Source organism: Typopeltis vanoorti, chromosome 17 (assembly GCF_054136105.1).
Source record: "Typopeltis vanoorti isolate ZY-2024b chromosome 17, IOZ_Tvanoo_1.0, whole genome shotgun sequence".
NCBI lineage: Eukaryota > Metazoa > Arthropoda > Arachnida > Uropygi > Thelyphonidae > Typopeltis > Typopeltis vanoorti.
In genome coordinates, this window is record NC_143565.1 from 14,074,321 (window position 1) to 14,100,235 (window position 25,915).

The 25,915-nt window shown below is 36.1% G+C and overlaps 1 protein-coding gene across 1 annotated transcript; it reads right to left on the reverse strand.

Annotated features, from left to right (window-relative positions):
• Positions 1-4,412: 4,412 nt before the first annotated feature.
• On the reverse strand, positions 4,413-24,622 carry LOC150097171 (uncharacterized). The gene is made up of 2 exons (XM_090407109.1): positions 24,546-24,622; positions 4,413-8,844 (listed from the first exon to the last, which is right to left on the reverse strand). The coding sequence occupies exon 2, from the start codon at positions 8,623-8,625 to the stop codon at positions 7,786-7,788; it is 840 nt and encodes a 279-aa protein (XP_090263235.1). The 5' UTR covers positions 8,626-8,844; positions 24,546-24,622; the 3' UTR covers positions 4,413-7,785.
• Positions 24,623-25,915: the final 1,293 nt, after the last annotated feature.

The following is a 25,915-nucleotide window of genomic DNA, read 5'->3' on the forward strand; positions in this document are numbered from 1 at the left end:
ACACACACACAATATGTATTTTTTTTTCATATATGGGAATGACATGATGTAACGGTAGCTTATTTAAGTTATTTTAATATCTTTACTATTCTACACGTTTCCTCCCCCCCATATATTTTCCTTTCTTTTTCTACTTCCTCTATCCTACTATTGTTTATCCACTTTTCATATTTTCTTAGTCATATGCCTATGAACACTGGAAAATTTATTGGTTGAGATTGAGCCACCAGTATTTCTAAATCGGCATAAGACTCAGTAATACGTCCGGTAGATCTCTCTCTTAGGAGCATAAAATCCTTCTACAAAGTTTTACGTAAACAGTCGTGATTCTGAAGTACTTAAACTACGCTCTTAATGCCTTAGTTGTTTCCCCGCTCACAAGTCCGACTTTATTTGGAACAATGCATTGTAAATTAAATGATCAGGTGGCACTCTATTGACATATAAATAAAACACATTTATTTACATTAATATTAAAGTACATTAATTAAACGACTGGGAGGCTACTCTCTCTACCTATCCTTTAAACTTTCAGCATAAAGAAACAAAGCTTTCCCTTTTCAATACTAAAAAAATAACTGCAATATAATTACTCAATTACTTCTCTGCTCATTAAATCAAATTATTAAAAACTCTAATTTACTCACAAAGAGGTAAGCTAACTATGCCAAGTTATTTCACAATTCTTATGCTAATTATTAACATGCCAAATGACTCTCTTATGGACACTTGTTATTTCTATTAACTTAATTCTTATCTGTCCATCTATAACATATCTCCTAGATTATAAAAGAAATCTACAATAAAAGATGAGCAAACTTACAGAAGCTCTGTGTCACTCAAAGGTCTTGCACTAAAGTCGCTATGCCTTCTCTTTCATCTTGGATCTTAGGCTTGCTTCTGGAGTATCTTGCTTCAGCAGCATCTCGTCAGGAAATTGGCGGGCTTTTGGACTGCAATCTGCAATGCTCAAATAGCTCAGGCAAAATGTTTCAGCATACCGGCAAATTTCTCAGCGCTTGAAGTTCGCTTGACCTCCCACGGCAAAAGGACATCCAACCCACACTTAGTTCAAGTATTTACATCAGCTGTTCTCTCGTCATTTCCAATTTCTCCTCTGGCGTGGGCTTGCTGTAACTTCTGGATCCTACTCCCGGTATTTCTACCTCTAACTGCCAACGACAAAAACTCACACTGCCGCTCTAATTCTGATTGTCGACCATGATATTCAGCTGTCCCTTTTTATTTCATGTTCTCTGGGACCTTGCACGAAGTCTTGTAACCCCTGAAGAATTTGGCACGTCTCCTTGATCTCCTGTGAAGACTGACCCATTCTTTCTTCTCTTCCATGGACTCCATTTTTTTTGTCGGCCGGCAGAAACTTCTCTGAACCCTGCCGATCTCTTAGACACTGACTTTGAAGGTGTTTATGCACAGAGCTCGTAAGCAACTTTCTCATACACTTAAAACGTAAACAACTTTCTTATGCTCTCACATAGAGCTATTATATAAAGTTCCGGTGGCAAAGCATTGCCTTTGTTTTTGACATCAGAGAAATTTTTGTTGAAGCAATAAGTGCAGTTAATTCCCATAGGGTTATTTACAATAATATCTAGCATAAAATATACAGAGACAAACAAGGTTATTTTTGTAACATTCTCATGTGACTTGAACACTGTAAAAATCGATGCAAAGCGCTTTGGCATTTCCAAGCTACATCGAGTTTTACAATGAAATAGGATTTCAAATTTTCTTGCGAAGATTTTTCTTGCAATTAATTTTCAGGAAACATGGCAAAGTATCTCCTAGATGGGTCTTTGACTCGCTGGTGTCTTAGGATAATAATAAACAAGGATCACCTGGATGTCATGACATTTTGTGGAAGTGAGGAATGTTTATTATAGTAATCTCTCAATTATCCAACCACAACAGAAGAGTAATTTGCCAATGGGATAACAAATGGCTGAATAACTGAAGATGCAATTACATGATACTGTACCATAAGTCATTTGACACACTACCCTATACAAGGGATCAGCAAATTGAAGGTCTGTAGATTTGAATGTTGGATAATTGAAAAGTCACTTATTTTCTCAGGCCTCCATCACGTCCAAAACCCATCATGGGAGATTCATACTAACTATTCACATGATATCTATCATATTTCTCCTTGAACTCATTCACCTACAAAATTACTTTTTTAACTTAAGGTTAGGCAGCCAATCTCATAAAGATATGGCAGGATTTTTCATTCTTCAAAACAAGCAGACTGACCAAAGATCACAGGCATAATTACTCAGCTTGCTTTAGCTGTAATTCCAACTAACCATTCTAAATAGGGGTTATCTTTTACTATGAATTTTTTCACTGAGGTGAATAATTGCCAAAGGCAGCAAAATATCTAGCTCTGGTTCTGATCACCTAATAAAACTATGTTAAAAAGACAAGAAATATCTTAATAGATACAGTCAGGCCAAACTTTGTTTGCTTACACTTGGATAAAGGATTAAACTAAATTTATTATAGTCTAACCAAGTGCAAAATAAACTTCCATCTTTCTCTAAATCCAGAGTAATTCAATAATAAGGTGGTACACCTGTTTGGCAACTTGTATAGGTAAATATGACCTCTCCTATTGCTCTGCTGTAGAATCTCCACGTTTGGGTCTGCCTCCCACTAACGAGACCTCAATAAAGGTCAAAACCAGTCTGGATAGTGGCCCTTCCCTCAATGCATAGCAGTATACATGTCTGCAAGGAGATGTCTTTGCATTATGGGAGATACTGAGACAAGGAGTGATGAGAGCTTGTCCACCTTTGCTCGGAGTTGCACCACATTACCTCAGTCCTGAAGATATTTTTAGGCGCAAACTTTGTTTGCTTACACTTGGATAAAGGATTAAACTAAATTTATTATTAGAGTATTTTCCTTGTTTTCAAGTAAATATTAGGATACCTTTTCTGAATCTTCACAAACATCAAAAGCTTATATAAGCTGGTGAACACAGATATTAAACAGCATGTTGTGCTTCATCTCCCATCAACTTTTGCTCCTCTCTCTCTCACCATTTTGTGGTAGTGATTTTTCCCTTTCAGTTGTTTCTGATCCTAAATGACTTTTGTATGTATTGCCCAGTGTTCTGGTGAGATTTTTTGTAGGGTAGTTCACCAGTGCTTCCCCCACTCCCAATTTTATCTGAGCTCAGGACCAGCATGTGGCTGTGACATATTCATGACTGTAATCCATGTGTGTTCATTTGGGGTCAGAAAAAACCAAGTTTTTGGGTGAAAAAAAAATTCCTACTTTTGTCAAAAGAGACCAGATAAAGGTTCCTCACATCACTGATGGGAACCGAACCCAGGTTTTTCCGACCAAAGGGCTTCGTCTATACTGGCTCAGGTACAGAGGCTCTCATCCTACATTAGTAGTTGATAATTGTGCTTGCTAAGTAACCAAAGCCACTGACTATCAGGAATATAATGTTTCTTGAATTTTGTTGAAGATTCATGTTAATACCCTGTCTTAAATCCATCCATCTGTACCAGAATATAACAGTGTTTTAAACAGCCGAATTATGTTACTTTCAAATACTGTAGAACATGCTCCAGCTAAAGATTATCTCAACTCACATTAGAGCTTTCATTTACCGACTTGATTGCTTAAATCAGATAAACCAATATATCTAAAAGCTGATTTCAGGCAGTCTAATTAGTTAAACTAAGGAGACCAGTATTCATATCCCCCCCCCTCCAACTTCAATGATAAAGCCTTAAGTTAGGAAGCTGAATCATTTGCTATCAGGCATGAGCTAATAATGTAAATTGTTAATGAGCTTATCAGATGATTATCATCATTCTTCCAACACTGGATATTTTCTTAATAAGCTCTCTCTCTCTCTCCAAATACACCACAGATGTTTGCTCTTCTCTTGGCAACTCCAACCATTGCATTATCCATCTCCTTTCTACAGATCAAACTCCTACAAGCAGTCGTCTGTCTAGAATCCAATGGCACTACAATGGTGCTAAGTAGGATGACCTCCAGGATTTCTTTGCCTCTTTTCCATGGTCTGATTACTGTTTCATTCTGCCATACTGAACAGAACAGAAAAGTGTGTGTGTGTGTGTGTGTGTGTGCGTATATATATACACATAATATTAATTTTTATAATCTCGCTACGGATTTGAATACCTTTCTTCTTACTCCATGCCACAGGGTATAAAAATCATATGAGGCTGCTTCTAAACAATTTTTTTTTCCAAATATACAGGCAAATTTATGGTATACTTCATTCATTATATTAAAACAGAAAATCTGAAGAAAATAAAAACATGTATTAACATGTTTTGCTGCAGCTTGACTAGACAGTACAGAAACATAAATTAGCCTTAAATTAAGTAAATGCAACAATACATAATTGAAACTTTTAATTCTTCACAAATACTTTTTTAACACTAAAAACTTCATCTGAAAACTGGAATGCACACTGGCATTACTGGAGCAATAAGCATCTCACTGGCATATTTCTTAAAGATATCATGCATTTTCAACTAAAACTTAAACACATAAATCTACACAAATATAAACTATTTCAGTGAAGTAATAAATAACAGCAATCCTCATAACTGGAATTACAGTTGTGTCTTGCCATTACTGTTCACTAAATGTTAATCTAACAAATAAAAGGAGCTTTACAGTAGGAAATTTAGCACAAAAATAACAAAAATCTTAACAAGTAACACCAAATATAAAAACAGCAACTTTGTAAAATATCTCACATTTCAACAATAACATGACTAGTAATTTTTTTTTTTTCATCCACACCACATGTATTTTGAAAACAAAGATGAAGAAATTTTCATCTTTTTAGTTAGTGCAGAATTTAACACATCTCATATAAACAAAATCCAACAAGCATATTTCTTAAACAATCCATTCAACAAATGGAAAATCGCACAAGCACAGATGAGTTAAATGCAAAGGTAACAGTAGAATGGCATAAAATCATAACATGATGGTGAAGCTTGAAAACAGAATTGAAACAATGCCGATAACATTGTTTTTCAACGTGACGATGAGTAAATTCAATCACTATGTGCTTTTTGCAAGCTCTTAACAGTTATATCTAATGAATCATTCACTTCGAAACTAAAATGAATGGCATTCTTAAAAGATTGGATGGTCACTGGATGCTGAACAAAATACTAATGCTTATTGTTTTAAGCATTCAACAAAATTACAGAGAACTTGTATACAGCTGAGTTGTGACTTCTGTGGACACTGTAAACTTATATTCTAGATAAAAATTAAAATACAGAACTAATCTTAAAGCTGTAAAACTAATATGTTATGATATGTAACTAAACATATATTTATATACTCACGTCTTTAAAAGAATAAATATGGCTCAATGGCATAACTGATTTTTAACCTTCTCCTCAGAGAAGATTCATCAGTATATCATTTGAGCTATCATCAAGCCAACTTCGGTTCTTAAATCTTGACTGAGAGGTCTCTCAGTATTACAGTTATGCCACTAAATTTATTTAACAACAATGAAATGCATTAATTATTTCAATATTACATGTTATTCCACAATGTGCATCTTTCTTTCTTTCCTTTTCTTTTGGACATTCTGGTGGTTTACAAAAATAATGGTGACAATAATATATGACGTTTTAAATATAAACTTATTTATAAATACCATTATAGCATGAGATTAAAAAATAAACTTCAAAAGGCTATTTAGAAAAATATTTCTATCCTGCTGTAGAGCAAAGTGGAATAGAAATTGGCCTTTTGTATAATATGAATAACTGTCATATGCTTTTCGAGTTACAATTCATGTTTAACACATAAAGCTCATTTCTGATTAGATTACATAAATAGATTATATGCATAAAAATCCAATAAAATTCAGTGTTATTTATCAGTTGATAATGTGATTGCTAAAACTTACTGCTATCAAAATGATATATTAACATTTAATATCTCACTTTACAAAGAATAGACAGACTTTATAGTCTATGTCACATCACACCAGTAAAAATCACACTAAAGAGAAAGATTTATCTCTAATAAATGACAAATAACAGCATAGAAGATGATGATCAATAGTGAAAATTAAATCCATGCTTTAAGTATAGAAAAGCACTTATGACGAAGAAGAACAATTATACAGAAAGGAAAGAAACAACAAATGGGAGGTGAATTCTTGATCTATCTCATTTTACTCATTCAGTTACAGAGAGAGAGAGAGAGAGAAATAAGAAACGTTGCAAAAATGAATGGAGAAGAAAACAAAATATTGAAATAAGACAAAATTAGAGTAAATGGAAAGCAGAATAGGATTATACAAGTGTTTCTAATCTTTTCCTATGATGTCTAAGCAGCATGGAGATAATTTGCCAAAAAAGAAAGTATTTTCTCATAAATTAAATTTTTAGGTATGGGTGACATATGGCCTCTTTTGATGAGTCTTTGACTCCTGAGGACTGTAATAATAATAACAATAATAATAACAATAACAACAACAATATAACATTTTGGTGATAGATGCTAACAAGATTAACTTTTTTTTAAGTACTAAGTACATAGTTCTTCTTGAGAATACAGATTGCAGATGATGTGAAGCTGGGAAGAGTTATTAGTAATGGAAAAGATGTGGTGGCCCTGCAAAAGGATTTGAATAAACTAGACAGATGGGCAAATGAATGGGGGAGATGTCGGTTTAATGCAGCAAATATAAACTCTCGAAGTTTGGGATACATCGAGGATGCATACTCGATTGGAGGAGCTGTACTGGAGGAAGTAGGGAAGACAAGAGATCTGGGAGTGATGATCGATAGAAAACTGAAATTCAGGGGGCATATTGCAAATGTGGTGAAGATAACCCAGAGAATTGCTGTAATACTGAGGATGCTGACCTGCAGAGATAGAAGAGTTATCATTCCATTGTATAAGACCCTGATCAGACCACACTTAGACTACTGTTTTCAAATTTGGTCCCCAGGATTTGAAGGGGATAAATTAACTGTGGAAAGGATGCAGAGGCAGATAACAAAGATGGTTTCAGGACTGTACAATGTTAATTATGAAGATTGGCTGAGGGAATGTGAACTGCAGAGTTTGGTGGATAGAAGGAGGAGAGGTGATTTTAAACTGTGAGACAGTTACAGGGTGGACACTGGGAAGTTCTTTCACTTGGTGGAGCAGTGGGAAGGAGCAATGACAAAGGGCCATCCCTGGAAAGTATGAAAGGAAGCTGTGAGCAAGAGGGTGGGGAGTAGTTTCTTTACATGGAGGGTGGTGGAATGCATTGCCTGATAGAGTGGTGAGAGCAAGACCAGTCAATGAGTTAAAGGAGTGGTATGATAGACTTTGTGTTTCCTAGGAAGGACCTCCTGCAATGAGTCTCTTGACTCCATGGAGGCCTGAATAATAATAATAATACTTTTTATTCTCAAGACAAAAAAAGAAATCCTCTGAACTACAGAATAACTGTAAAAACAATAGTAATAAAATGCTGATCTAGTGTGCTAAAGATTCATCTTTGGCAATTCAGATTCTATTAATCAGTTTAATAATTCAATGAAAACAAGTAGAATGAATACTATTTATGATTTTTACAAATACATATGTGATTACAGAAGCATTTAGCATTTAAAAAATAAGGGATACAAAAATAAGCTGAACTGCAAACTTTGATTTCCTACCATAGTTTGCTTTTATTTACAAATAAAATACTTATTTAACATGTAGAACCAGATATTCAGTAATAATTACTTAAATATCTGGATGGCCAAGAATGTAGACATCACTTTCTGCTGGCTCTTCATAGTCTTCTAAAATAAGCGAGGGATCAACACTTACAACCATTTCAAGACATGGCTCTTTACTTGATATTAATTCCAATTCTGTACCTTTTTCTACAACAGGTAATATGGTTGATTCTGCACAGTCCTCTAATTTTTTAGGTGTCATATGTAAAGCAGTAGTATTGTCTGATTTTGGGGATATATTTGGGGCAGTATGATCTGGAATGGCTAAGATACTATTGGATTTGGCACTTATAGTTGACATTAATGCAGATGATGCAGGCAAAATTGTACAGTTATTAATAGAAGGGCATATAATGGTATTGGGAGTTGATGGCAAAACCATTACATATGAAGTGGATTTTGCACATGCATGTAAAGATTTATTCTGAGATGAAAAATTTGATGAAACGGCATTATTCTTCAGCAGACTAAGTGCTGGTGATTGAAATGATGAATGAACAGGTGTTTTTCGAAGCGAATAGTTTTTAGCACACATTTTTGCAGTATGTTTTCTTTTTGCACAGTCTGAAGTTGATTCCAAAGAGGAACTAGGAGTATCAGAGGAAGCAGATGCAAACACATTTTGATAACTGTAAGAATGTTCGTGTGAGACACTGTCTGAGGGAAGAATGGAAACATATCTCTTTGTAACGTTACATGGAGTTGATTGCTGATTACTCTTCATTACACAAGAACTGTTGTATATAGGCTGAATTACAGATGATGCTGAATTAAATGATATACTGTATAAAGATGGTATGTCGAAAATGATAGATGTGCCAAGTTGCTGGTTTTGTGCTTCCATGTGCAAGTATAACACTGTATAAGACAATGCATTTAAAACTGATGAGATATTGCAAAAGTCTTAAGAAAGAGATGTTAACGTTTGCTGAGTCACATAAATCTATGCTTGTTGCATATTATTTTCTTAAAACTTTGTTATACACAGGATTCAATTTCCAATTCCAGACTCAGTTATTTCAGTCAACAGATATCCAGTTAGGTCCTATAAGCATCTGTGGTTCTAAAAAAAAAAAAAAGTGCAAAAATGAAATCAGTATAAAATTCTAAAAATAAAAAAATTAAATAATACTAACATTCATCTTTTGAGGAGCTGTTAAACTCAAATATTAATTATAATTTATCTAAGTCAAATAGTTACAGGGGGAAAATAAATAACTCCTCGCTTCAGTCCAAAGAAGGTTGTGTGCATGCTGATTATGAAAAAAAGGTCTAAGGCTAGTAGATTTTCTGGACAATCTCTAACTATACTGTTTCATTAACTGTTGAACACAAAATACTAAAAAAAAGGCACTGAGTGGGATTATCAACAGCAGCAGAAACATCAATTTCATGATATGTACTCTCAAGGAGTATATAAGATACTATCACAATCCTATACAATTTAGTTTAGATTTTTACTAATCTCCTGTCAACAGTTTTCCTTCAAATTAATCTATCTCTTGTCAGCACTCCAATATTGTAGGACCTCATATTTCTGTCTTCTAGAGCACTTCCGAACTGCATCAATCCACACAGCTCTTGATCTTCCTCCGAGTCATTTTTCCATCTTGGCATCAAATAGTTTTGCTAATCTTTCCTATCCCATTCTGTTTAAGGTGACTATACCATCATGTATGCCAATAAAGGTTGGTCGATTGGTACCGTTACTAATGGCTCACGCAAAAAGTTAAGCAAGTCTGAGCATGGTTAGTAGTTGGGGAGATCAATCATCCGATGCTGTTGGCACTCTGCTGAGGACTGGCCATTCTCACAGGGTTAGCCTCCACCCGTAAACTGACATATGTCAGACCTCTGTACCCTCGAGGGCACGTGGGGATATGACAATACCACCATGTATAAGAGTATTAATGATACATCAGAGAAGACAGGTATCAAAACTCTTATACACAGAGCTGCTCACACAATCTATGATTCCCTTCTGTTCTGTTGGAAGAATTTAAAAAAAAAAATCACTTTGATTATTAACAGATATAACAAAACCTCCATCCAAAAATCATCTAGATATCATCCCAAACGAAACAATCTTATGTAAAAAGACTACTTTCCATGCTTGGAATGTTTTCTATGAGGCCAGATTGAGGATGTGTGGAGTGCAGAAGTTGGTTGATATGAGAAAAAGAGGGGATATGATAGAAACATTTAAGCTGCTTAAAGAGTTTTATAGGATAGATGTAGGGGAAATGCTTCATCACTTGTCCAGGGGGACCAGAACAAGGGGTCATCCCTAGAAGGTGAATTAAGATGTGGTTAGTAGGGGATGTGAAGAACTAAATTTTTTGCTTGGAGAGTTATGAATGAGTAGACTGGGTTGGTAGAGTAAGTTGTGAATGCACTGCCTGGTAATGGATTCAAGGAGAGGTATGATAGATCGTGTGGATAGATTGGGTCTCCTGCAATGAATCTAAGGCCTCTATGGAGGTGTCCATATAATAATAATACCCCATCCTTACAGAAACACCAGAATAAATAGCATGGTTCTTTGCAAGCATAACTATATGCCTTCCAACCAACTCAGAAAGTCTGCTTTTCTACCATAAAATAAATCACCGTATCTCACTCTCTCTCTATCAAAGTGTTCTGTTCATGTTAACTTCATTATTTTGGACAGACTGACCATTCTGTTGAGATTAGCATCCAAGAGCTTCAGAACTATATCAAATTCTTAGCATTTGATAAATGGCAATGCTTACTGCTGACAATAGGCACAGAGCTGTTTGGAATTAAACTAAGATTCTTTATTCCAGTAGATTTAAATTTGATTGTCTGTTTCTTGAAATTTTATGCCATCATCTGATTCTTAACCACTCTGAATGCATGCCCATCTGAAAGCTTTGGAAATTATAGCAATTAATTGTTCATAATTTATTTTTATTTTGTAACAACAAATATTCTGTAATCTTGTAGATCGAATTACAAAAACTATCCATTGTTTCGTTTTGAACTCTTGACCGAAGCATGAATAAGTAAGTGCATGCTATGACTATGGCTTTTGATTCATGTTTTGGATGCTGTTAACTGGTAATTTTCTCTTCTCTCCATAATGATGACCTTCTAACATGGAGTGAAATGCATTGGAATTAAATAAATTCCATTTTTCTGTACATGTGTCAGCAATTATAAAAATATAAACCTCAGGCATTTTTCTAGCTCATCATTACCCAGCAGACTTTTCCATAATTTTCACGTAGTCTCTCAGATCACCCAAAATGTTATCTCATTTGGACTATTCATGCTAATACTGACACAAGGATACATTTGTTTTTACATAATTTAAAAAAAAAAAAAATGCTATTATTTCCATGCTGATGGAAATAATATAATTTCCATGAATCAGATTCATGCTGATGTAACAAGTCCCTTGAAACTTCAGATATTTATTCATCATAACACATAGATCCCTCACTTATTCCAATTCCTGGGACACACTTATATGCTAATAGCACTATACTATATTCCATTTCCTTTGTCCACAGTGCAAAACTTTATACAACATTCAACTGATATCACCTCATCAGCCAAATGAACTAACCTCTTCAAATCATTTAAGTGATTCACCATATCAACGTTATCATCTATTATCATATTATCTTTTCCAGTTTTACATTATCTGCAAACAATTAAATATGTTTCTTTAAACCACAGATTATGTTGTCTACATATGAACTACACAAACAGCAGCTCCAGAACAGGACTTTGTGGATTAAATTAAAGATGCCAAGAAATTATATTCTTCTTTAATCCTTTATCTAAGTATAAGCAAACAAAGTTTGCATGCGAATTTTTTTGCGAGTTCGCATAATAGGACCTCCCAGATGAGTCTTTGACTCCATGAGGTCTTGTTTAATAATAATAATAATAAATATTATTTTCACAACTAGGCTATTTGTATATAGTGGCTAATGACTTCACATTAACTGCCTTAATATTTCATACTGTTTTGGGGTTGAATTAATTAAGGACCATTATGAATTAAGGTAAGGACCATTACCCAGACCCGTTTCAACCTTTACTGAGGTCTCATCACCAAGTGGAAAAACTTTCAACAACTAGCTCTAATCCACAGTATATTAACAATAAGGTGTTACACCTTCTCACTATTTATATATGGGAAATATATGACTTCAACATCACTTCAAACGTGGTGTGGATCTGGATCCCACTGATGAGACCTCAATAAAGGTCAAAACCAGTCTGGGTTGAGGCTTTTCCATAATGCATAATACACTCTCCAAAAGATGTGTGCTTTGCATTATGGGATACCAAGACAATTGATGTGAGGTCATTAGCCTCTATATACAAGTAGCTTATTTGTGAAGATATTTCACACACAAACTTTGTTTGCTTTCACTTGGATAAAGGACAAACAAGAATATAATTTCTTGGCATCTTTAATTTAATTTTTAACCAAGTGGAAAAACTTTCAACAAGAATCTTGTGAAACAACACCTGTCACTTCCCTTCTTCACAACTTGCTGATATATTTTAACCAATCATCCCTGGTTGTAAATTTCAATGCCAATTTATGTTATATAAGAATAAAGAATACTTTCTAAAAATGACATCTCTCCAAATTTAGTGAAAAATTAGCTAGAGCATTACACTCACAGAAGTATGGCAAAACTCATCTTGAGGTTTAATGGAACAAAAACTGCATAATAAAATAATTAAACATAGGTATAAAAGTTCCAATATGTCCCTGCTACAGAGACATCAGCTGGGATACAGTATAAAAATTATTAAGTATGTATAAGTATAAAACTTATAACATACACAAAACAAAAACAATAAGTGGAAGAAGTTCAACTTATAAGCCTAAAGGCTGAAGAGGAGTGCCCTCTATGGGGTGCTGATAGCTAGCCTTGGCTGTTGTGAGGAAGGTCTAAAAATTACAGTTTCAGAATTCTTGGGAAGGTTCACACAACCATTTTATTTAGATTTCAGTGGTTTTTAAAAAATCTGCTACTGATTCTACACAAGATCTTTCAAGGGTGTATTTGCTGCCATGAAGCATAGTATATATTTTCCATTTAATCCTGTACAAGATGTTCAAAGGCATGGTTAGTGACCTGACTAACCAAGCTTGCATGACATGTATGGTCAGTCATGCTCTTATATGTCATGTCATGAAAAATTGGCACCAACTACTTCAATAAGAACTTTTCACCATCAAAGACACCTTTATAAAAGTGGAACAGAGGTCCCATTTAATAAAGAAATGCATCAGACTATAAACCCTCCAAAATCAAAACTGTCAGAGCCCTATAGAAATATAACTTATTAAAAGCCTACAAATCACCCAAAAACTTTGTGTTGCTTACTATCAAGGATACAATTATCACTATTATCACAACTAGCAGTCCCTGCATTATTATTATTATTATTATTATTATTACTACGTGACACCTCCAGGGAGTCCAAAGACTCATCGAGGGAGGACACCTACTCCACAACTATGTCTCCACCCAATTCTCCAACGACAATCATCATCTACACCAATGCCATCTACTGCCCACCATCACTAATATTTTCACAGAAAATCACAAACATCCATGCCCATGGCGGGATTCAAACCTGCAGTCTTTTGGCTGGAGAGAGGGTACACTAACCACTTGGCCAACCAGGCCAGCTATTATTATGGAAAGACAGTTTTAATATGCCACATAAAGATTATATTTTATTATCATCAACAGACCTCCATGAAGTCAAGAGATTCATTGTGGGAGGTCCCACTCTTACATGAACATCTCATTGTACCTCGATTTAAATGCATTCACTGTTGCTGCACACACACTCTCAGGCAATGCATTCCAATCATCCATTACTCTCCATGCAAAACATCTACTCCTCACCTTGCTGCTCACACTAACCTTATACATCTTCCAGGGATGGCCTCTCGTTCTCTTCCTGTCTCCTGATATTCTATGAAAAATCTCATCCACACTAATCTGGTAATTACCCAACACCAACTTTATGTCTCAATCATGTCTATCCTTCTTCCTTCTATCCACTAGGTTCTGTAATTTGCATTATCTCAATCTGTCCTCATATTCCACATTCCAGAGACCAGAAACCAACTTAGTCAATCGTCTATGGATCCTCTCCAACATCTCATCATCCTTTTGAAAACCTGGTGACCAAGTCTGTGTAGAGTAATCCATATACAGCCTGATCTAAGTCCTGTACAATGGAATCAAAACATCCTTACTTCTAGATGTGAGTGTTTTCTGCATCAATTCCCATAATCTGCTGTGTCATCCTCACAATTTTAGCAAAGTGTTTATGAAATTTCAAGTCTCTATCCACCACAATCCCTAAATCCTTCATCTTCTCCACCTCCTCCAAAATATCCCACCAATCCTCTACTCTACATCCCATCTTTGCTTCCCAAATTTTAAAACCTTGCACTTTGTAACATTAAACTGATATGTCCACACACTTCCCCATTCAGACAGTCTATTAGGTCCTCTTGTAAAGCTACAATATCTGCTCTACTTCTCATAACTCTCCAACTTTGCATCATCTGCAAACAACTGTATATCACCATTATCATCATCAACTCATCAGGATAGGATTACTGTTCAATGACACAATTTATATATAGAACAAAGAGGGCAGGTGACAGAACAGAATCCTGAGCCACTTCTGCACTGATACAGAAGCTCAAAGATAGAAAGCCGGCTACTCTGGTAAACACGATGTAGGGTAGAAAAAGGATGGCAATTCTGAGCAGGCCCCAATACCAAACAGGATCAGATATTTTGGATGTGTTAAGAGCAGCAGCACCACATTTTTCCAAACCTATCCATGGCATGTGTCAAGTAGTGAAGAATCCATATAGATGGTCACTAATTAACTGAAGATCTCTTGATGATAACTATCATTGATTTCCATTATTCTGGAGGATTGAGGTGAGAAGGATAGGTTAGTAGTTTGAGAGCTAACTTTTATTTCCCTGTTTTGGAACTGACTGGATATATTCATGTATTGGGATAAATGCTAAGTATAAAAGAGTACAGAGACAAAACAGCATAAGCGGTTCTCCTTGAATTCTGATGACTTGAATTTTGAAGACTCGACACTCAGGGTAGCCCTAGTTTCAAAACGTTTCAAATAACTTGACAAAAAAAGTGACACAAAAACGTTACAGAAAAAGGCTTATCATTTTATATTATAGGGTAGATGTCTGTGTATGTGTGTGTGTATTTTTAAATTTCATTTTTTATTTTTTTGCATCTGTGCCTACCACAGGAGACATGGTGCACTGTTTCTAGTATGATAGAATGTGATTTATCATGGTCATCTATGTAAGAGTTAGAGGAGAAGAATGAAGCCAGGAGGAAGTAACTTATCTTTAGGAGCTGTAACCCAATACCATCTGGATGAGATAGAGGTGGATGCAAAGATGAACAGAAGTTGCATCCAATGACCTCTGCAAGAGACCTCAAGATCTAACTGGCATTTGGACAGAGGACAATTTCTGCTGTCCTCTGTTGCTATTTCAAAGTCAGATTTGGATTTCCTGATTGTCGTTTTTATTATGTATTGCATGCTTCATTGTAGGCTGAGTTTGCAGCTGGAGTTCTTATCAGGCCACCTTTGGTATGCTGAATTATTATTTTTTTTTTTTCTTGAATTCCCTTAGTTTATCTGTCTGCTGTTAAACCATGGATTGTAAAGTTTGCTGATATTTTTGATCAAGTGGGCCTTGATGGCAGCAAGAATGATTTCTATAATCACTGCCATTAATCAGAAAGATGGCTGATTAAAGTTCCAGAGGTTATACCACTTGGCACCCTTTAAGTTACAAAGGGCATAACGTTGGAAGTAGCTGGGGAAAGGGCTCTGTGGGAGAGGAAAGTTGCATGAGATCATGGTCTGAGTTACTAAGAGGAAAGGTGACCTTTACAGTATACCTGTAAGAACTGGCTAAGAAATTATCATGGGTACTGGAAGAGCATTATCAGGTATTTGAGCATTAGATCACTGCTTGCAACAATCATCTCTTTGATGCTTGATAATAGGAATACAGTAACCTGATTGCAGAATGTTAAGCTTTAGGGATAAGAAGCTGAAGAGATCAGAGTGGCTTTTAGAATATGGAAAGCAAATATGAGCATCTTTGAATATGGGAGGAAATTCGAAGCCAAGGAGGTCAAAAGCAGGAGATTCTAAATTTGGCAAGCAATACTGGATATGACAAAAGGCATGGATGCCACCCTTGTAGTGAAAAGAAACAGAGTAATTTGGACATTAAGGAGGGCTGTGGCTACTGTAGCTGCAATTTGCTATCAAAAATACAAAGCACATTCAAAAAAAGACCGAACTTTTGCTATTAAGACTTTATCGCTCATTTTACAACATTTTAAGCTGGAATGCTGGAAAGCTTCCTGGAACACACTTTCTGTGATAGTGCACAATTCTCATCGGATTCTCCTGAATCTCCTCTATGGTTCGGAAATGACGTCCTTTCAAAGTGGTTTTAAGTTTGGGAAACAGGAAAAGGTCTGCTTTTTCCATTTGCATTGTCAAGCAGGTCCGACTGATTTCAACATAGTTCTTTTTCTGACTGTCAGTCAACAAACATGGCATGAATTTTGCACTGACACGATGCATCTGAAGTTTTTCAGTCAAATGATGGCAAGATCCTATGCTGATGCCCACTTTGTCAGCAACTTCACGGACAGTTAAGCAGCGATTTACACGAATCACAGCACAATCTCTCTCTCGACGTGATCATCATCTGTTGATGTGGAAGGTTGTCCAGGCCTGGGATCTTCACCGACTGATGTTCTGCCCTTTTTAAAATGCTTAACCATGCTACCAGACAAGACGTATATATACGTCTAGGTTACCATGGATGCGAAGTGCATATTAATATTGTAATACCATTGATATTACATTGAAATATATGATGGATACGAAACGTATGAGGATGCGTATTTGATCCATAATGGCCGGTAAGGTGGTTAAAGCACTCATAGCACCGCATTCGGCTCATACAGTCCTCCTCATATGCTTGGTTAATCAATTGAAATGTCTCTGTAAAATTTTTACCAAGTTTGCAACAAAATTTCACACACACATTGTTCTTCAAGCTCTTTCATTGTCACTAATCCAATGAACAGCTCATGCACATACTCACTTCAGATGTAACTTGACAACTAATGCTCATAGCAGAACAAAGCAAATGGCAGTTTGTTGTGAAAACCTGCCACTAGGTGTCAGTAGCCTCAGCACACTCTCTGTGCTGGTTGGCAAGTTATTTAAAAAGTTCAGTCTTTTTCTGAACACCCCTCGTAGGTAATGTAAAATAAAATAAAGGTAAAATAAAGGATCTAGGTAATGTCTGTAACAGATTATGTAATTCATCTGTAGTTAAGTGGATGTAAAAGATTTTTTTGAAGGTTTTTGGTGTTAACATTTTTTAGTTAGGCTATTTTGTATACCTTATAATTTTTGTTTGAGTTGTAGTTTTTGAGGGAGGTTTTTTTTTTATTTTTATTGCAGAGACCCTGTTTGTTGTACTTACATTTTCATGGTTATGTTTCAAAATAGTTTGAGAGTAGGGATATGTAAGAAGAGACTGCCGCTTGAACATATTACTCATACAAATGGACCAATCTCCTTACATTAACATGGCCTTAAGTGCAGAGCATATGTAACAGCAGGAATATGTGCCAGCTGATTGAGAGGCCATCTAATGCATTATCATCAGATTCAACAGACCCATGTAATATCTGGTGGTAAGCTTGGGGAAATCATTTTACTGCCATATCTGGTATATGGAATGATCCTTATAAGATCAGGTTGAAGATTTGTGAGTTACAGAAATTGATTGATATGCAGAAAAGGGGTGATATGATTGAGACATTCAAATTACTGAGAGGTTTTTACAAGATTAATTCAGAGGAAATTTTTCAGAATAGGTTTGTTGATGGGAGAACCAGGAGCCATCCATGGAAATTGAATAACAGTCAGAACCAGGTTTTTTGCTTGGAGAGTAGTGAATGAGTGGAATAGGTTGCCAGTCTGTTGTGAGTGCCATGACTGTGAATGAGTTCAAAGCAAAGTATGACAGATACTGTGCAAATGTTGGATAGTGCTTGAGATGATGTTTAGGGCCTCCCTCGATGAGTCTCAGGACTCCTTGGAGTTGCCTGTAATAATAATAATAATGTTTTTTATTTATTATTATTATTATTACGTGACATCTCAGAGTCCAAAGACTCATCAAGGGAGGGTGCCTACTCTACAACTCTGTCTCCACCACTCATTCCACCAACTACAACTAACTGCAACTACACCAACACCATCTATCACCACTAGTATTTCCACAGATAATCACAAACATCCATGCCCAAGGTGGGATTTGAACCTGCAGCCTTTTGGCTGGAGAGCGGATACGCTAACACACTCGTTTAATCAGGAGGCAAAAGAATTTCCGCAGCTGACAAGATTGGAACCTATGTGGGGAGACCCCAATGCAGAGACATCGTGAGGAATTTTGGCACTTATGGCCAGATAAGAAAATTGTGCCATTCTTAAAAAAAAAAAAAAAAAAAAAAAAAAAAAAACCTTTAAAAATCTAAATTTTTGCACCTATGTAAAATTAACGCCTATGACCGGGGCCGCATTGGCCATAGCCTCATTATGCCTCTGCCCCAATGGATTTCACGTCCATCGCCTTAACTGCTCAGCCACATCTGCTCTACATATATAATATATCCTCTCTAATATATGTGTAGCATGTCACTAAATGGTATAATTTGCATTGTATGGGAGGGGGGAGGAATAAAAGCTGGAACAACCTTGTTCTTTGGCACTGGCTACTTCTGACCTCCAATAAGTAAGGTGGCGGTTAGCACTGAAGGTCATCCACCACCACCTAGTGGGTCTAGCTGGCAATTCCTCCAACTAGAATGATATCCTTTTGTATCTATTTTAACATTTAAAAGTGCTGAACTTAAATTAAACATATTAAATATACAAAATTTTAAATTTACTGTTACTTTCAATAGACAGAACTTGTCAATGAACCTTCAATGATGTGACGCAAGATTAGGAGCATCTAGAGCATTTTGTGAGGGATGATATATGGGAAACAGAAGTTCCTGACTTGGGTCAGCACACTTGCCATACCACATACAAACCTCATGTGAAACATGGAAATTATCATGTTCATGCTGACATGAAAAAAATGTATTTAATTCCATTTTATGTTTTATGTATTTGATTTTTTATTTATTGTTTATCATTATTACTTCTACTGAAATTTTAATTATGAAAATATACTTTCATGAAGCAAGGCGATGCGAATTCATGTCAATCTTAGTGTCTACTATCACTTTGTAATAAAAAAAAAATTAACTGAGATTTGGAAAACTAGAATATCATCACAAAGAAGTAAAACCTTTTATTAGAAAAAATTTTGAATTTTTCATATTAGAAATACAATTCATTTTAAAATGAAAAAAAAATTATCTGGAATGATTAAGCTAGACATGCAGGAGTATCAAGGAGACAGGAACGTATGTGGAATTATAAGGCAGGTGTTTATAATAGTCTTAGACATCAACTTGGGGAAGTTTCATGGAGTAAGGAATTGGAAGGCTGGGATATCATTAGTGCTTGGGAAATTGTGAAGGAATATTTGTTAGCAGCAATAGTAAGCTGTATTCCACAAGTGAAGAAAAGAACACAATTTGGTGTAAAGTTGATGACAAACAATATTAAACAGGAACTGCATGTGAAAAAGAGGCTATGGAAGAGATATAAGGAGATAGGTGAAGAGCAGATGGATGAAGAATATAAGACACAGGCCAGGAGAGTGACTAGTATGGTAAAGAAGGTGAAACTGGAATATGAGAAGAGATTGGCCCTAAGATCCAAAGAAAATCGTAGGGAATTTTTTAGCTATGTGGCCAATAGGAGGAGAAATGATTGTGGAAGAATGACATTGTGGGATAAAAATAGGAATAGAGTGACTGATGCAGAGGACATAGTGGAATTGTTCAATGAACACTTTATTGCAATATTTCACCCTGGAGGAGTAAATTTTAATACTAGAGGAATAGGGCAGGTTAGAGGTGCAAGAGGAGAGTGTGTTCCAAATACTGAGTACTCTGGATGTCAGTAAAGCTGTGGGACTGGATGGTATTTCACCATGAGTTTTGAGAGAATGTGCTAAAGAACTGACAACTCCTTTGACCTGGCTTTTCAATGAAAGTCTGGCTATGGGAAAGGTACCCAGGGAATGGAAGGAAGGTAAGATAGTGCCGTTGCATGAGGACGGTAGCAGACTAGAAGTGTCTAATTATAGGCCAGTTTGTGTGTCATCAGTAGTTGTTAAGATCTTGGAGAAATTAGTTAGGGACCGTATACAGCATTGGGCAGATGAGGGTAATGTTATTTGTGAGAGTCAATATGGATTTGTGAAGGGGTGCTCTTGTTTTAGTAATATGCTAGCCTTTTATAATAGTTACAAGAGTAGTAGATGAGGGAAAGGCATATACTGCCATTTTCTCGGATTTAGCGAAGGCATTTGACAGGGTGCCACATGACAAGATGATATTTAAGTTGCAGCACATGGGTTTGGATATCAGGTTGGTCAACTGGATTCAGGATTGGTTGTCTGATAGGTATCAGAGAGTTGTATATGGTGGGGCAGTTTCAAGGAGGCAGAGGGTTACAAGTGGGGGTCCCACAGGACTCAGTACTGGGACCTATATGTTTCATATCAATGACATTGTCAGTGGATTGCAAGGGGATATTCAGTTGTTTGCAGATGATGTGAAGCTGGGAAGGGTTATTAGTAATAGTGCAGATATAGTAGCCCTGCAAGAGGATTTGAATAAGCTAGACAGATGGGCAAATGAATGGGGGTGTGTCAGTTTAATGGATCAAAATGTAATGTCTACAGGTTTGAGACACATCAATGGGACACTGTATACTCTATTGGAGGAGGTAGGGGAGACAAGAGATCTGAGGTTGATGATTGATAGAAACCTGAAATTCAAGGAACATGGTGAAGGTAACACAGAGGATTGTTGCAATAATGAGAAGGATGCTGACTTGCAGACTTAAAAGAGTTATCATTCCGTTGCATAAGGCCCTGATCAGCCCACATTTAGACTATTGTTCTCAGATTTGGTCCCCAGAATTTGAAGGGGATAAATTAACTGTGGAAAGGGTACAAAGGGAGACAATAAAGATGGCTTCAGGATTGTACAATGCTAGATATGAGGATCGGCTGAGGGAATGTAGACTGCAGAATTTGGTAGATAGAAAGAGAGGTGATATGATTGAGACTTTTAAACTGTTGAGAGGTGGTTACAGGGTTGACACTGGGAAGTTCTTTTGCTTGGTTGAACAGTGGGAAGGATTGATGACAAGGGGCCATCCCTGGAATTTATGATTAGAAACTGTGAGCAAGAGGGTGAGGAGTGGTTTCCCTGTATGGAGGGTGGTTGAACCATGGAATGCATTGTCTGACAGATTGGTGAGAGCGAGAACGGTCAATGAGTTTAAGGAGTGGTATGATAGACTTTGTGTTTCCTAGGAGGTACCTCCAATGATGAGTGTTGATAGACTGTGTTTCCTAGGAAGGACTTCCCGCGATGAGTCTTTTGACTCCGTGGAGGCCTAAATAATAATAATAATAATAATAGAACTATGTGTGTGTGTGTGTGTGTGTGTGTACACATGATTTTAGATTTATGAACTATTTAAGAATAAATTATGATATAGAAAGGACTGCTGGAACTATAACCAAAGGAAATTGGAGGAAGCAAGGGATTCTTGAGGTGATGATGATGAATCGAAATCTGGAGTGCAAGGATCTGTATCACAAAGATGAGTGAAGTCAATTGGGAGGCATCTTGCAATACAATAGGTGATTGGAATACATTACCTGAGAGTACTGGGTGTGGAGACAGTGATTGCATTTAAGATGTTGTATGAAATGAAAGAGAGACAGAGTGAATATCCATGATGAGTGACTTCACCGTGATCTGATAATAATAATACTGAGAGGAAAATTGTTTTGTAGAGATACTGAACTGCTGTGCTCAGATCTAGTACCAGATTTGAAGAGAATAAAAAGAACTTTAGAGAGAGAGCATGAAGGTTGGTGACAAAAATTATCTTGGGAATAATAATAAATTTAGTTTAATCCTTTATCCAAGTGTGTGCAAACAAAGTTTGCACACACTTGGATAGTATCTTCAGGACTGGGGTAAAGTGGTACAACACCGGGCAACTCCTTGCAAAGGTGGAGCAAGCTACCAACACTCCTATCTCTATCTCCCATAAATGCAAAACACATCTCCTTGCGGATATGTATAATGTTATGCATTAAGGGAAGGGCCACTACCCAGACCAGTTTCAACCTTTATTGAGGTCTCTTCAGTGGGAGCCAGGCTCAAGTGGAGATATCAAGGCAGATGTGTTTTGCATTATGGCAGATACTGAGATAGGAGTGTTGGTAGCTTGCTCCACCTTTGCAAGGAGTTGCACCACTTTATCCCAGTCCTGAAGATACTTTCAGGCGCAAACTTTGTTTGCACTCACTTGGATAAAGGATTAAATTAAATTTATTATAGTCTGACCAAGTGAAAAATAAACTTTCAATATCTTGGGAATGATATATCACAGTTCTGAATATGATATCCAAGTTATGATATATTGGCTATGAAGGCATGTAAATTATAGTATTTGGTAGACAGAAGACAAAAAATAATATGATCAAGACGTTTAAGTTATTCAGAAAGTATTCATCAGATGGAGATCTGGGATATTTTTCAAATGGCTCAAAAAGAAAGGGAGGGAACTGAAAGACAAGGAAGTAGTGCATAAGAAAAGTTAATTTTTTATTTATTTATTTTTTTATGAGAGTGGTAGATGCATGGAAAACATTGCCTGAGAGGATGATGAGAATGCAGACATTACAAGTTTAAGAAATGATACAATAGCCTTTGTGATGTTTAAAGTGAATCTCCCATAATGAGTCTCATGATTCCATGGGGATTCTGAATAATAATAAATTGGGAATCTTTGTAATACTTGAATGAGATGTGATCAAAACTTTTCCCACAGAAAAGCAAAATAGTTTTTGTCCTACAATGATTCAGCTACCAATGCCATTTTTAAGTTGCCAATATTATTATTCTGAGAAAGCAAGCAAAAGGCAGCACGATAAGCATACTCTCTGAAAAGGCAATCATACAGAAACAGCAGTAATTCTTTAGTGAAGGAGTGTTCAAGCTATTTTCTGTAGAAAGTGAATAAAAATCAACAGTACATCTGAAATTTTCTAAACAAGGAAGGGTTAGTGTGCCTAGGAATTTGTATATCAACATTTTAATACAATTTTTTCTGCTTTAAAGTTCTGAAGGAATAGTATACCCCCCCCAATACACTGCAACCCAGCTGTGATACTAAGAACTGATTACATTATGCTTTTCAAGGAAGATAAAAACATCTATATTCCACTTCTCCTATCTAATCAAAGGCTATGAACACTATAAGGCCCCTGAATATCAACAATATATATTTACTTTCACTGGGTACATCAAAATTTGCCAAACCGGTTTTGAACACTTTAATTATATATATAAAAATACACTTTTATTTAAAAATCAGCATGTAGGTGATAACCTAGAATGTATTGTTGAAGTGGATAGTTGAGAATAAGCGCTAGCACACAATGCATATACGATCATGCCTGAAGCCAGGTTTTACACAGTCAGACCACATTTTAAGCAACTGTTCATAGCAAGAAAACAATCAGAAATCCTATTAATACTGATGCTATCCGCTTTTTTTTTTTTTTTTTTGAGATGTTAATACAGTACTTCACTGTATTATTAATAAATAAATAAAGGTTACGATTTCCCATTTTTCATTAAATAAATAACGTTGGATGCCTCTATAAGAAAAGGTTCGCAGGCTCATTACGAAATGACATGACGGTGGCATACCGGGAGATAACAGTAAAAGCCCGCGCAAAGCAAGCTGAAATAGCCAATGCTTAAATAATAGTTTCTGCATATAAAAATTAACTGCAATAAAGAGTTAAAATGATGACCAAAAGCCCACGTTGAATGATGGCATAAATAGATACAAACATGATGGCAGTTATTTTCTGACTGCGAAGAATAAACAGGCAAGAATAATAATTCACAAAAAAATTGGACGAATCCAACATATATTCAGCCAGCTTAGTACCACTTAATCTCGAACCGACTTTATTTTTTTTAATACCCATCTTTAAGCAACATGGTAAGAAGCGACAGTATACGTTCAGTAAAGATCCAAGACCTATACAATAAGCCCTTTCACCTAGTAATAATAATAATTATTATTATCACTTTCAAAGAGCTTGTGGAGAAGAGTGCACCCTTCTGAACAAGCTCTTCTATTTTATCGAGAAATTAAAGCTGGATCTAATGGACAAATCAATTCTTTAAGATATCAGTACTTCCGAAATGCGTTTCGGTAATGCTACTGATAAGTTAATCGAGCAAGGCCTATTTAATCTCCCCCCGTCCTTTAAAAGAAGAGCTTGGATGTTAAGAAGGATACATCAAATCAGGAATAGTACGCGAAAGAGCTAATTTATCGAGAAGTTAACACGAGTAGTAACGAACAGATGCATTTAAGTAATGCTACTGATAAGTAACTTATATTTGCTTTTCTACTTACAATGAAAAATACACCAAGCACATATACGTTATACGCACAACTTAACGCTGATTGTTATTATACATTTAATACCTAATGTTACATGCTTAGTAACCAAGAGCTGCAAAATTCTCATCATTTAACGCCGTCTATTAATTGCGATAGGAAAATTTATTGCAAAACTAATTCTTAAATCGTACAGGATAAAATGTATTTTCTAAGACAAAACGAAAGTAATACACTTTCATTTCTATTACTCCAATATATAATATATGTAGGTTGGTCGAGTGGACAGTGTTTCGTTGTTGAACCAAGGGGATGGGGTTCGAATCTTGCTCTGAGCCTGAGCAAGGTTATTAGTGAATGTCTTTTGCAAGGGATGACAGTGTCGAGGAAGCCTTGGTAGTGAAGATGCCCTTTGGTTGACAAGACTGAAACTTGAATCCGATCTAGGACATGAAGACCATTCATAAGTTATTTTTAAAATGAAGATAAATTAGGTTACTCATTTTCTTCTTCTTCTCTCTCTCTCTCTCTCTCTCTCTCTCTTACTCTCTCTCTCTCTCTCTCTCTCTCTCTCTCTCTCTCTCTCTCCGTTTGGCAATGAATGGGAAATTAGAACAGACTATGAAAGAAGAAAACATTGAAAGCAAAAAAAAAAAAAAAAATCTCCCAAGGTGTTCTTTCATTATGGGATTTGTCAGATTAGACGTGATTGTAAAATACCATTTTGGATGTAGAAAATGGTCCAGTAAGAGATGTAGACGACATAGCGGAGCTAATTACTGATTACCTTACTGTTTCATTTGGAAGAAGTGACTTTTTATACTAGGGGAAAAAGAAAAGATTCAGGAAATGGAAGTGAAAGAAGTAGCTCAGTAGAAGTGGCGTTTGCACCATAAGACGCAGGACTGCACGAAGAAAGACTTGGTTTTCAAATCTAGTTGACAACTAGATGAACATTTTCTAAGCCTTTTTTTCGACCGGTTCCCGAGTTAGTCGATCTCTGCCACGGGCAAGCGGGTTTTTTCTTCCAGAAACTTGGGTTTTCGTAAACTCAAGAAAATCGGCCGTCGAACCTACATTATTTTTAGACATTAAAAATAGTGTGTTATGGTTAGGGACCACGAGATTGCGGCACGTGTTACCCGCCTTCTTCGCTGCGTACCAATTAATTAGTTATAGCCTTGGGCCAGCTATCTTTAATTGGCTACCAGTGGAGATTGAACTGCCCACTCCAAAAAGTTAGATAGGACTAAAACAGCCTTGCCAACTCCCTATACAGGAACAAAAAGGCATCAGCTGATTTTTTAAAATACTAAATAGTCTAGATTTCAAAGAAGAAGGAGTTAGATGAGATTTCTGTCCTGTTTTGAGGGAGTATGACCAAC

Excerpts from the sequence above, each read along its gene's own strand:
- LOC150097171 (XM_090407109.1), bottom strand. The coding sequence starts at position 8,625 with ATGGAAGCACAAAACCAGCAACTTGGCACATCTATCATTTTCGACATA.